Below are 14,566 nucleotides of genomic sequence, written 5' to 3'. Positions count from 1 at the left end.
AAGTAGAAATGCAATTTGTGGCTATCAGTAAATACAAAACTTACTGAAGCTGTCGACTCGTTACTCATCGTAATGCGACATCAGAAATCTTGTTTATATACATATTGTAACAAAATTTGGAGAGGTTTTGCAAGCAAAACGGTATATCCATTTTTGCGGTTGTTTTGGTAGTATTGTTTTCCATTTTCAGCCTTAATGCGTATATCTTTTACTTTGAAATATTGACAGACTGTTTAAAGGCACACAGTACCTATATCAAAATTGCGCTGCACACACAAGATATTACAATGCTGCTTATAAACAATTTCTTGTTTTTTCGATCCTTACTTTGACTCAGCGTTGCTATTTCTACCGGTCCCTTTAGATTACAAAAGTTTTTTGATGCTTTCCGCTTAATTATACAAACAAAGCATTTATAGATTTGACTGTATATCAGACTATCAAATTAGGAATGTCACTAAAAGTAATTAACCTCAGCACTGCTTTTTCACGAGAAAAGTATCAAATTGTTAAAGTGAAAGCTTAATCTGACTCTTATTCATACATCATAATTTTCTACACGTCATGCTTATCAATTACATGAAGTTTCATAGGAATGCATAATAAATTGCAGAAGAAGTTTGCAATACTGACCTGTCTGTATAGTTAAGATTTTGGGTCATAGTCTAAGGGCATTTATCTCTGCAATGACTCAAGTAAACCTAAAATAGTGTCTTCATTGTGGTACTTTTTATGAAGTTTTGTTGGATCTGTTTAAATGTGAGGAATACCGCACTACCAATTCTTATGTGCTTATAATACAAGTGTACACCTAAGTACTAAGTTTAAGAATACTTAACTTTGCTTGGTCCGATTCTGGAAAACTGTCATTTCATGGTAATTACTACGCACACCTACAAGTTTCGTGGTTGGAATACACTACTGGATGCACATGCCATAAAAAGGCTCATGAAATTGACCTTAATTTTTCAAACATTTTTAACAGAGTTATAACAGGTCACCATTTAAATTCACCTCTCACTTTTACTATTTAATGGCATTTTCATGACCATAGCTTTAATGCCATATATTAAAAAACCATGAAATAAGTACATTAAAACCCTGGTAAAATATACCTTGTTAAAATGACTTTGAGGGCCATGAAAAGCTGCTAAAAATTAACCATTAAAATAATTTAATTGGCTCCTAAAAACCCCATGAAAATTTCTTAATTGCCATTAAATTAATGAGCCATTAAAAATGTACCCCTTAATTTCACATTAATTAGTAAATACTAAGAGGGCCATTATTATTTTAATACTCTATTGATGGTTGTTAATTATTAAGTATTAGTTAATGGTCTCATTAGATATGTCAGATTCAATTTTAATGAGTTTGTAATATTTTAATGGTATATCAAATTAAGGGCCATGAAAATTTACCACCAGAATTAGACACCATTAAGATAATCAACTTCATATTGATATTTGCCTTATTGATTTAAACTACGTATTATTACACGTGTAATAGTATCTATACATATGTACTGTTTTGTAAAATGCTAGAAGAATATTTGATTCCTTTTTTCTCATTATTTTACATGTTATCTACCAGATTTGTCAACTTGCAACTATTGAAAATTACTAACTATGAAGTGAAAATCCAAGAACAGTTATACGCCTTGTAATATTAAATATGCATTAAGAACGCCAGTGCATACTGATAAATGTTGTAATGTGTTGTTTTGTTACAGATGATATTCATATATACGTGCATGCTAATTAATTACATTTTTCTGTTCATGCCAACATGCAATGTATTGCAAAAATTGTTGTTGTGTTGTTGTTGTTTATACATTAAACACATGTAACAGCCTTGTACAAACATTTGTCATATTGTATCCTCATTCTGTCATATGTCATATGAAATGAGAAAAATAAATGGATATTGTATTGTATTGTGTTGTACTGAGAAGGGTTTACAGGTACCGGTTTTACTATTAAGATCAAGTGACCATCTTGGTAGTTTTAACTAACCAACATTTTTTTATATTGACAAACATTCTGACCAAGTTTTATTGGTACAGACACTAGGCGTCATGTGTATTAAAAAAGCCACTGTTGATGACAATGTCAGCACACAATGGGCGATCACAATTTAGCTCTCATTCAGTACTTTGTGCTCAGGCGCATGCACTTAAACAGCTAAAAGCAAATGTTTGAGGGATTGCATCACAAGTAGTAGCTCCCCCCAATCAAGCGTACCACACTCTTTGATTCATTGAAACGAAGAAGTCATTGGTCTGCCCATGCCCCAAGTGAATTTAAACCAGACTGTAAATCTTCACAATCATGTGTACTGTTCACTTCTCTATAAACCTTAGTTTCTACTCAAGGATTGGAAAATTTTAAAATCTAAACTGGTCTGAACACAACTCATAATGTAAATTCCTTACCCCACCCACTTTTGTATACAAATGCTGATTATTTGGACAGGAAAAACAGAAAACAGAAAAGTGGCATGCATCAATATGTATTTACCCTTACCAAAATAATGTAGATTGATGTTATCAAATAAATTAGTATGTTTTCATCTGACTTTCATTGAAATAAATCCTATTTTTGTAGGAACAAAATTTGGCAAACATTTGAAGATAATGGCGTAACTACATCAAGGAGAAATAATTTTAATGCAACTAAATATAACATCAAAATATATTATAGACGATGTGTGCGTAGTATGTATTTATTGTGATTAAAGTCCATTTTAGAACAATATGGGACTGGAATTATAAGCATTCAATGGGGCGAGCGCAAGCCAAAAACAAAAAAAAAAAGATATTTTTTTGTGTTTCTGAAAATATACGAATCACAGTTAACAGAATGTAGGATTTAATGGGCATCACATTGCTGTTAAAGGCCATTAATTTTACTCTTAAATGAAATCGTACAGAACCTAAACATTTAATGGGCATTAAATCAAAGTTAAGGACCATGAACAATCCTGTTTAATTCAAAATATACAGAATTTCATTATTTTTTCAAAGCCATTAACTTTTTTAGCTACCAAACCAGATTTTAAACGGCATGATTCATGGTCAAAACTGGGTGTTTTAAATGGTATTTTAACATGTAACCCATTAATATTGTGAAACCTGTTAAATAAAGTGATGCAAGAATAAATGGGGTTAATTAACGGTTTTTCCTATTTTAATGGATATTTTACAGGGTTTTAAACCATGTTTAATGGTATGTGCATCCAGTAGTGATACGTTTTGGCCAGAATTTTTTGCACTGGATCGCATGACCTTTTTTTCATTTTCTCTTATTTCATTGTTGGCAAAAATATGCTGACAGAAAAAATACGTAATATAACTTAATCTTGGGGATATTGTTTTGAAAACATTATTGGGCTTTTATTAAATTAGTACTACTTCGTGCCTGAAACGCAATGCTGTTGTTTCACGCTCGTGTCGTTTAAATCTATTTTGTATATTATTATATTATTCAGATTACATGTTGTGGTCAAGGAGCCTCTGTGGCTGAGTGGTTATGGTCGCTGATTTCAAATCACTTGCCCTCATCGATGTAGTTCGACCTCACTCAGGCGTGAATTCTTTATTGAGGAAGCATGGCTTAAGAAGCCGTGTTTACCAGTGCCTGCACGTATGAATAATGCACGGAGTGGCTCCTAGGGCCTTCCGCCACCATCAAAGCTGGAAAGTCGCCATATGACCTATAACTATGTCGGTGCGACGTAAAACCTAAAAAATAAATACATATTGTGGTCAATCATGGATTTGTACAATGACAAAGCTATTTACACTGGATATCTTCATGTCTTTTTGTTTTTAAACTACACGAAAGTGCGCGCATTTACCTGTGCGCATACAAGTAATAGATCCGTATATACCAGTCTCCGCCGGTACGCAAGAGATAGTGTTTTATGAACGTGTCTGTCTTAAATCTAGCTTAATCTCTGTTCTGAATTTCGACATCGAATGCGCTTATTCAATTATATGTCCTATTTATTTCACTACGCTTTGAACTGTTCCTCAAATAAAATTAATGATACATTTCTTAAGATGCAAGAAGACGAAATAGGTGAAACAAGTAGAAAAGAGGTAGAGCATGTTTAAGCATGTAAGGTAGAGGTATCCTTCTTATGTCTTCACTGCCTCTCTTTGTATTTGCAGTCTGGCAATGCATCAAGTTTCACTAAATGTGGAATGAAAGTTATTATCGAAAATGTGTAAAATGTTAGAAAGTTAAACGGCATGCAATTATAAGATTAGACAAGATATATTTTTATTCTTATGCATTTAACTTTCCATAGTAGCTATCTATTCTGGTGTAATGTTACCGTTTTATTTTTTTTCGTCTCAAATGTACAGAAGAATCTCAAGACACTGTATTTTAGTGACTTCATGGCATTGTTTTAAATTTTTAGAATTTTGATAATTGTTTCATATGTGATAACAGTAGGTGTTAGTTTTTAAATTTTTGTTAGTTTTTACATTTAATCTATAAAATGTACATCGCCATTGAATATTTAATTATATAGAAAAAGGCGTTTAATCAAATGAATCAGTTTCAATTTAAAAAGATGTGAAAATAAAATTAAAAAGGAAGAATTTTTTTTAAAAATTAGTCAAAATTCTTTTCTGATTTTTTCCTCTACAATTCCTATTACTTTACTTCCTTCCAATTCCTATTATTTACTTCCTTCAACAGATTTAAAACGATTTTTTCTAAATATACAAATGTAAATGAAAAGAGTTACAAGTTTGTTAAAAATAGCAATTCAGTTCATATAGGACATGTTATGTCAACTTGCAATGTATGGTCAATGTATTTTTCAATGCCAAACCGTTCATGGTTTCAGATATACTAATGCAACACAACAATTTAAACACGCTTTTAATTCCAAAAAGAGAAATAATCACGTCCGAATAAAATGTTGAAATATGAAATTTCGTTTGTAAACTTGCATTCTGATCAGAATTTTGTCCGGGAGTACAATCCAATGCATTATTGGAAAAATGTTTAGAAATGTAAGATGAAATGACATTAACGGCATTTCCAAATGATACATTTCCATAATTATTCCACTATTTTTGTCAGAAGAGAAGTCAAAAGTAGATGGCCTGGTATGTGAACATATAGCCTGTTAAAAGTTTCAAAACGATATAAGTACCTGTCCTAGAGATATATCCAAGGAAGAATATTCGGGACGGGACTTTTTCCATTTGCAAAACAGTAAATTCTATCAAAAATAAGAGTTATTGGCTTTGGTGAATGGTTTTAGTCTTTTCTTTTCAGTTTCAAAATAATATCTCTTCTTGATCAAGAAACTCTGAAGAAAATAATTCGGGATTGAACGGGACAAAGTTATCTACATAGTCTCCAATCCACTTTTGTGGAGGTACGATATTTGGCGCCGAGAAAATGCTGACATCTATCTACGCTTTTATTAATATAGATGTCTCAGATAACTATACATTCCTTTGAAGCACAACGTGTAGAGTTATACAAAGCTCTATCTTGAGTCACTCTTTTGTCATAATTTACAAAAAGGGCATGTATGTAGCGGTAACGATTACGATTGCTCAATACATATTGATTACGTTTATATCTATTTTTGAAGATAGGTTTCTTATCAGTAATGATAAAACAGTTAATAATTACGTGTCTCCAATTTCTTAGATCCAATATTCAGTAGCATATTATAATTTCATGGAATTAACATCATACTTAAATACTTCCGCATAATTTTACAATTCCATTTCAATGCACATATCTACTGATTAGTGCCGCTTGAGACTTTAAAGCTCATCCAGCTACAACAAGTGTTACATTAAAGATGCATGATCGAATACGTAAGTCAATTAATCTCCTGTCACTATATTTATTTTCAAGCATACGGTAAATACAAAAGTAAACAAATCATTCACAAACTATCCCTACATAAACATGTACAGAAGACACCGGTAATCCAATTTATTTGTTTGCATTTACTTCAGATATCTGTAACTTTGCAATTACTAACAGCTGTTCTAATGTGAAATGGTCTCAACAAATGAGGTGTCAATTGTAAGTGGCTTATCATAAAACCTCCGGAAAGTGGATTCTCTACTTCAACCAGCTGATCTTAATAACGTCTCTAGATGCAACCTTCATTCACTAGCCTGAGAAACTGAAGCAGAGCGAATGCTATGACGTGTAAAAGTAGATATATCAATGCTCGCTTCCTGTATCATACTCTTAATCCATCTAGATATTGTGTCCTTTTTCAAAAAGTTTGTAAAAACTAATAAATAGGCAGTTTTCATTTTCCCGCAAAAAGAACAGCTTTTTAGTTAGAAAGGAATCTTATTTATATAAATATCGTTGAAGTATACAGACAAACATTGATAAACAAACATTTTGAAATGTTACAAAACGATGATGTTTTTCTTATGTGTAACTCTAAGCAGATTCTCAACATTAAGATACTATTTGTCTTTTTGGATGTGAATTTAAATTGGGTTTCGATGATTCTATTTGTTTTATATTTCGCCCGTTAAAGACCCAATGAAAGCTTTTGGGACTGTTCTGCACGACCCTTTAAATTGAATGGAGGTGTCGTGCATATGGGCCACTGGTAATACTTTATAACTCGTAGATAAATACGAACGTTCATTGTAACACGCTTTAGCAAGGCAAGATATATCTGCTTGAAATGTGTTCTAAATATTTACATTTGTTTAGAGATGTATCATGATATTCAAATGATTGCACTTACTCCAAATGCCTGCTTTCTGCAGTATACTGGTTCGAGTCGTAAATTCGGCCATTTTTTTGCGGTTTTTCATAAATATTTCTTTCTTTATACGATTGATTTGTATAAAATTTCTACTATATGTGTTTTAATACAAGCAACATTGATTGTTATCATTAACGGCCGTTTACAGTATGGTAAAAAATAAAACCGTGCTTAAAATAACGACAGGTTTAGCCTCCACATTTTACCTTCTAGAGGTTGTAAATATTCGGCCACTTTTTAAATATAAAGTTAGTTATATTTTCAACATTGTCTTGGAAATAAATCGATGCTACAGCCAAATTGTTCTTTTTTCAACAAACTGCAATCATTTATCAAAAGCATACCTCATGGAAAATATTTGTCAACAGAGATTTCAAATGCGCCTGCCATCCCTGTCACACCAGCATGACGTAGTTTAATTTTTACGTCACTGTTTATCACACATTCTAGCATAAAACTGCTGTTCGTGTCACTTTTCGGGGTGTTTTAACAGGAGATTAAAGAGATTCTCGCGCTCACATGCTGTTATAACACCTTTTTGTATATGCGCGTTCCGTGGCAAAGCATAAACATTTTACGGCCCCGAAAAGGATAATTCAAAAGGATATGACGTTAACGTGAAAAAACAACGTAGACATGGAAATTTAATGACGTCGAGGGATAATATATTCGTTTTCTCGGTAATAACGCGTTTTATGCTAGTTAGCGCATGTTCTTTTCGTGTTATAAAGTTTAGATCTGAATTAACCCTTGCCCGGCCTCAGCAGGAACAAGCGCGTGCGATGACGTCACGCGACCCGCCAGACAAAATATTTGCTACTTAGAGTACACAACTTTAGGGAATGACAACTATTTCTCTAGTCACCTCAACTTGTTTTCTGCCGACTTTGTTGCTAAGGCAAGTGCTTGTGATGACACATATGCGTTCTCAAGCATCTGGCTCGAAAAAAATGCATTAAAGTGGGTGGCCGAATATTTACGACCTGGCCGAATTTACGACTCGAACCAGTACCCTTAATCCATCTAGATCTTGCGTCTTTGGTAACTTTTTTAAAAGGTTTATTAAAACTATTAAACACAGTTTTCATTTTCCCGCAAGAATTCTGTTTTTTTTGTTGTTGTTGTTTATTTGTTTTTTTTTTTGTAAATAACATTTCACAGCCGTAACTATGCACAAAGATTTGTTTGAATATTGTTTAAAGACCAGCTCATCTAAATGCTTACCTGGCCTTGAATGGTTGAGTAAATCTTTAAGCCTAATTTTCACTAAGTTCTCACTAATAAATTCTACATTTATAAGATCAATTAAATAAATAGATTGTATTCTTTGTCCAGAAATAAGACATAACAGCATTTCAGTAAATTGTTTCAATAGTAAATGTGGAAACTCCACAGGTCGCTTAACACGACAAAGCAGGCTCGGTTTGATTGAGCCTGTTCATGGACGGTAGTGGAAATGGATGCTACCGTCCACGCCCTCTAGCAACGGGTTGAGCAGAACTCAACATTTACACATGCCACAAGTACAAAAATCAACTATAAAGTCACTACGAGGGTCCTGCAAAAAGTTCTGCCACTATTGGTTTTCCGTAGTTTTAACCCAGATATTTTTTAAAACGTTTCATTGCACTTGAATGAATAGCTAACGATATCTGTTCAATTCGTTCAAATTGTTTTTCAAATGACCGAGTTATTCACAATTGAAATACATGCAGTCATATACGCTGACCAATTACTATTCACATTGCAAAATGGACGAAAAGACTAAAATTCGTAGCTGTATTGAATTCCGCATTAGGCTTGATACAGATTCAAAGCAGATATTTGCTGAATTGTGCGGTATATATGGACCTCATGCCATTTCAATGCGAACAGGGTTTAGGTGAGTTGAAGCTTTTAAAGCTGCGAAATTATCTGTCGAAGATGATACCCGCTCAGGTAGGCCTAAAACCTCTGTTGCTAAGGCAAACATAGCTGCTGTAAAAGCTGTTGCCGAACAGAATAAGCAGTTGTCGGTGAAAGATATAGCCAGATGTACGGGCATATCAGAAGGCAGTTCGCAAACAATTCTGAAGAAGCGTTTGGACCTCAAACAGATACCAAAAGATGACTATTTATCTGCTTTTCGCTTTTGGGTATAAAGGTTACAAAAATGTATTCCGGTAAAGGAAAAATACTTTGAAGGTGTCAGAATAATTTGTATGTTTGATATATTGATAACGTAACGCATTAAGCACAGATAGTGCTTGACACCTTTTCCATGCTATCATTGCTATAATTATTGTTGAATTGTTGTTAATAATAGAATTTGGGTCATTTGGGGCTGATTTTGGTTCATTATGTCGGTAGCTGGATCCCAGCATCACATATGATATCATAAGCAATAGTTAAAGGGAACCAGATATTTGTTAGAGCAAGTACTCGTTGTAAAATACTATGTATAAATTTGGACCAGTCAGAAACAAGTTCTATAAATAGCACGTCTGCTAGGGTATAAATAGATAGATAGATGACAGAGAGCTCATTCGGTATCCAGCCATCAAAAGTGTCTCCTTGCAGAAGTGGGTCATCAATGTACCCTATATTAATGTACCTTCTCTTCCGTAGTTCAGCTAAAACACATTTCCGCCAGCGGGATCGACTAAAACAGAGTTTGCCAGTTTTCTCTATCAATCTCATGTACTACTGTACAGTAGACCATATGAAGACTTTCGTATCATTTATATTTGCAATAGTGGTAAAAGTTGATGCAAATTTTAGCAGCTAGTCTCTAGAATTTTGTTAAATTTTTAACACATCTTCAGTCTCTTGATACGTAGCTTTAACAAAACTTGTTGAAATATAATACGAGACGCGCTATTTATCTACGTAACATTCTTAAACTCGGTTAAGCAAGATTATTCAATCTGAATCGAAGCAGTTATTAAGGTCACTCTCGGTCTTTTGATTTTGTGAAAAACATTTTATAACTGCGCATTACTCCCAGTATATCTCAGCAGTACCATTTGAATACTAATGTAATGACTTAATTATGTTATTGTTTTAAAATCTGTGATAAGTCTCTTAAATTCTGACGTGTATTGTACTATAATGTGACTTTACATAATTTTGCCATTGTATATAAAGAGACTAAATTAAACCAAAATACATAGCGTATACCACTATCATAGATAATAACTGTGCATATAAAAATGAGCAGAAATTGTAAGCCAGTATAGTTTAAACAGTACACTGAAGGACATGAAGGGTGTGTGCTCGTGAACATGAGTATTCAACACTGTTTTGATAAAAACAAGAAAACATTTCCAGTACTGTGTACCGCTGTTCTCATTTATTTGGTTGTATCAATAGATAACGTAAGGTATCGATGTTCGGCCTCTTCGCAATCGAAAACTGCATTAATTTTCACAAAAAAGCACTGGAGAATCACAATTTTTTGCAGATTATACAAACTATTGAGCGTTCCAGTAAACTTTGTGTTGAATAATAACAAATGCATGAATGTGTTTGAGTGAATCGAGTGATTTAGCGGTGTTCTATCTTTTACCAATAGTAATGATAAAAAAGCGTGCTTGTTTTAGATTGACACAAAATGGTTTTGAAGACGGCTTTCGACAGCTTTATTGGCAACAACGGAATTATTGTGATTTCGGTATCCAGTAGAAGTAAACAGAAACGGGGACAGTGACCAAGTAAATCACGTTTTTTCGGGACATTAGTTGATAAACTCGTAGATAATACAGACCAGATAAAGAGGTGTTTCGGTATTGTTGTGTGTTTTTTGATTTTCTGCACTGGTAAAAAAAGTTTGCCTACTAAAGCTTTTTTATCTGTATAAGGCTGCACTAATAAATGCACAGTATTCCTTAAGTTGAAGTGATGAAAGCAAAGAAAAACTAGCCTGCATCAATTTTAATAACTAAATCTATGTTGAAATTTTCAGTTTTTATTTTTTACATCGGCAGTGAAAATATAAATTTTGTGCATCAGCTTCGACCATAAGCATTTTCACGTTATCCATATTACACCTGATCGAGAGTGTTGGCTTTCATGTGGGGTAGGGAGACTGTTGGCAGTTACGGACCAACTTAGATTCTGACTTTGTTTGTTGCGAAAACCATAAGACAGTTTGTTATAAAATGACGGTCATTACAATTTGTGCAACTAAGTCTAATGTATTATTTGTATGTGAATTAATATCATTCCTAATGTGTTTAATTTTATTAATGAAAAATCACTGAACTTTTAATCATGTTCTTTTGAGATTATCTGAGAGGAACAAGGTGCATAACCACTGTCTTCGTATCTTACACAAGCCTTTACGTGCATGGCTTAATCACTTTACCTTATCAGATTCAATAAATACAATATGAGAAGCTTATTCTCCCGAGTACATTGATGTTTGCAAATCTGATAATTGGTTGTAAATTTTGTTTTCCGTCAATTCTTCTCAAGCTTTCGTTTAAGATGTATGGCCTCATTCATAGTTTGTAGCTTAACCAGGGGCAAAGTCCAATAACAAAGTAATACACACAATGAAGCTTGAAACATAATTTATGTTTTACCTCAAGGAACATGCTAGCACTTCAGCTGGTTTTAAACGATGTAACGTAGTTATCCCCTCTATTTCTATGACGGGTCAGTAGATTTTATGTCGTGTTAGGCTTAAGGACAAACATATCATTTTTTTTTGTAAATCACATTGCACTGAAATAAGTGGAGTTTGTTTGATCAAAAAGACCACTTTCCCCCTACCCAAAAACTCAAACTGTCACTAAATATTTTCTAGGATGGTTGGTAACAATTCCAAAATTCAATAATGGCTACTGCTTATCTTTAAAACAACAACTCATGTTTTGCAAATTAGGATACTTCCGGTTTATTTTATTTCAGATTAACAGCTTTATTATCCGTTGCATGAACAATATGTAAAGTGTTTAATTAAATAGGGTTTCTTATCCACTATGATATAATAGGGTTATTATAACAGTAGCTCGATCTGGGATGCTGTATTCCGCTCAAGTGATTTCTTGCCAGATCGGCTCTCACGAGGCGCGTAAGCTCCGAGTGTGATCCGACCTTGCAAAATCAACGAGAGCTGAATACAAAATACCAGGTCTGGCTACTGTTATAATGACCCATTTTATTATATTCATCTATCTTTTTGTTTGTTGTTCTGTTATTGAACGAAATCTTCAATGTTTATATATTAAAATGGATCTATGTGAAGTTTTTATGTGTGCTATTAATAGAACTGTGTCAGGTCATGCATATTAATGAAAGTCCGACAGCATACAACACAAAAGCTACTTTTTTCTACCTGTACATATTTAATTGTGAAATACAAGCCGATATTTTTACAGAATTTATATAGGTATATAATAAATCGCGTTACACAAGCCATATATACAACATTGATATAATAAAAATCTATATGAAAAGAAGTAGTTTTATTTTCAAATTACTTGGTAGAATTATTTATAGTTATAATTAATTATAAATGTTTTATTGTTGTTGTTGTTATATATTATCCAGCGACAGCTTCGTATTACTAAATAGTTTTATATTTGTAACAGCATTTAACCACGTGGCAGCTTAATGTGTAGTTTTATAGCTGTAATGAATGGTCCAGCGATCCTCCGATGCCTTGCATTGCATTCTTGGCGTCTCTATACTGTCTTTTTCCCAAGGAAGATTTGAGGAGCTCCATGTCTGACGACCACACCCAATGTACTTCATAGAGCAGAAGTATCGCGAGCATGTGTAAACTTTACAACATATCTCTAATTTCCCACGTACAGTTATGTCATATCGAAGTGTTGCTCCTGGTTGTTGTGGAACACTGCTGGTATCTGAGCTACGTGTAGAAACAGTTTAAACAAAAAGTAGAAAACGTAAAATCATCAATACATGAAGAACTATCTTAAACTCTACAAGATTACATAATACCATGAAGGAAAACTAAAAATTTTGCTGGCGGATATGGATTCGGACAGAAACAACACTAGAAATTAAATTGTATATAATATCAAAGAAGTGTAAAATACATTTATCGCGATTATATTTTACTGACATATTCAGCAGTTTTCTATAACAAGCAATGTATTATTACGATTTGTTATCCAATTGCAATCCGTGTTGCACCTTGTGCATCAGTGCTTCAGCTCAAACAGACATTTCTTACATTTGAAATTTCAGTTATGTAGTGTCAGATAATAATTATTCATACAAAATGCAAAATTAATTCTGTGTTTGTAATTCTACTTTTTAAATTAGTAAGGCATAGCTTTATAGTGAGAAGTAATGCAGTTTTTTACAGCAGGATTTTCACGAGTGTTCTACATAATAGTAATTTAAATGGTTTTTGGTCGTTCTTAAATCTGACGACAACTTGCATTGACAAAGGCAATATATTTAAAATTAAAGGTTAACATAAAAATCAATCATCTGAACTTTAAGTCCTAGAAAAAAATGAATAATGAATAAAGTTTATATTCTGTTATGATCTCTTAAATCAAATCTTAAACTTTACATTCGGTTAATCTAAAGAGTTTAAGTATATAATTGAATAATTGTAATTACATTGTTAAAGGAGAACACTTACTAGCACACGTCTCCGTACTGATTAACTGGCGCCCTACAAGAAGTCGCTCCTAATGTTTTCTTTTCTGCCGCCGAAACAAACGGAACAATAATTGTAATTAACAACACCAACCATATCTTCGTCATTTTTGTAATAGAACTCTCTGTAAAAGAGTCAATGGCTTAGAGAATATTAAAGAAAACACTGTTGTGCTTTTATTGCCATTACATAAAACATATGCAGATAACAAACACCTATGCAATAAATTAAACATGAAACAGAACAAACAAGTACAAAATCCAACAGTGACACTATGAGAGAAACAGAGCCAACAAGAAAACAGGGCCAGATTCTATATCTAACCATTTGGATTGTTACGTTAGGCTGGAGCAATACTGACACAACCTTGTCTACGTAAGAGTTATCATATCAAAATCGTTTATACAGTATTGCAAAATGAATAACTGAAATTCTAACACGACCAGCAAATAACCTATATACACATAGAAGAACATCAGTCAACGGTTATTTTGCGATAACCCATGCGCGTGCAGTGACGTCATCCGATCCATGTGCGTAGCACGGTTGTAAAAAGTAGTTACCATAACACTGTTGATACTAGTACGTCGTGTTAGAATCGAAATAGCAAGTTCCAAAGTGCATTTACGTAGATAACAGTATTTCGTTCTAGCAAACAATGATCACTCAAGCTACGCCTTCTGATATATTCTAGCATAAATTCTACGATAAACCACGATTGGGAACTTATTATTTCTTAATTAGAAGTAAGCAACTGATTTCGTATTGCTCTTCACATCTGTCGTCGGGCAGTCGTTTCGACTCGCGGCCCTCGGCATCCGGACTGGCTTAATAATATTATCACAAATGCTATCTTTGTAGCAAATACTTGAACAACAATGGATTAACATTCAAACCTTTATTTCCTTTACTAAGTTCATATCAATGGCAGCATAATGAATGGCAGTGAAATAAAATTAATATAAAGTCTACGTACATATTTCCAAATTAAATGCGGGAGAGTATTACTATAATAGAAGACATATTTTAGTTTATATATATATATATATATTTTCAACAACAGGTTTGTTTTCTTTTCTTGTCCAATATAATTCAGATTCATTTAAATTCCATATTACCACATTTGTTCTCTAATGATATGCTGGTCTAATGCATTCTTTT

General features: G+C 33.2%; 1 protein-coding gene across 1 annotated transcript; it reads right to left on the bottom strand.

Moving 5' to 3' along the window:
- Positions 1-11,663: 11,663 nt before the first annotated feature.
- On the bottom strand, positions 11,664-13,937 carry LOC123562607 (uncharacterized). The gene is made up of 2 exons (XM_045355231.2): positions 13,388-13,937; positions 11,664-12,640 (listed from the first exon to the last, which is right to left on the bottom strand). Exons 1-2 carry the CDS (start codon positions 13,510-13,512, stop codon positions 12,379-12,381), a joined length of 387 nt encoding a protein of 128 aa, XP_045211166.2. The 5' UTR covers positions 13,513-13,937; the 3' UTR covers positions 11,664-12,378.
- Positions 13,938-14,566: the final 629 nt, after the last annotated feature.

This window comes from Mercenaria mercenaria, chromosome 2 (assembly GCF_021730395.1).
Source record: "Mercenaria mercenaria strain notata chromosome 2, MADL_Memer_1, whole genome shotgun sequence".
Classification (NCBI taxonomy): domain Eukaryota; kingdom Metazoa; phylum Mollusca; class Bivalvia; order Venerida; family Veneridae; genus Mercenaria; species Mercenaria mercenaria.
This window is presented reverse-complemented; position numbering and strand designations above follow the sequence as displayed.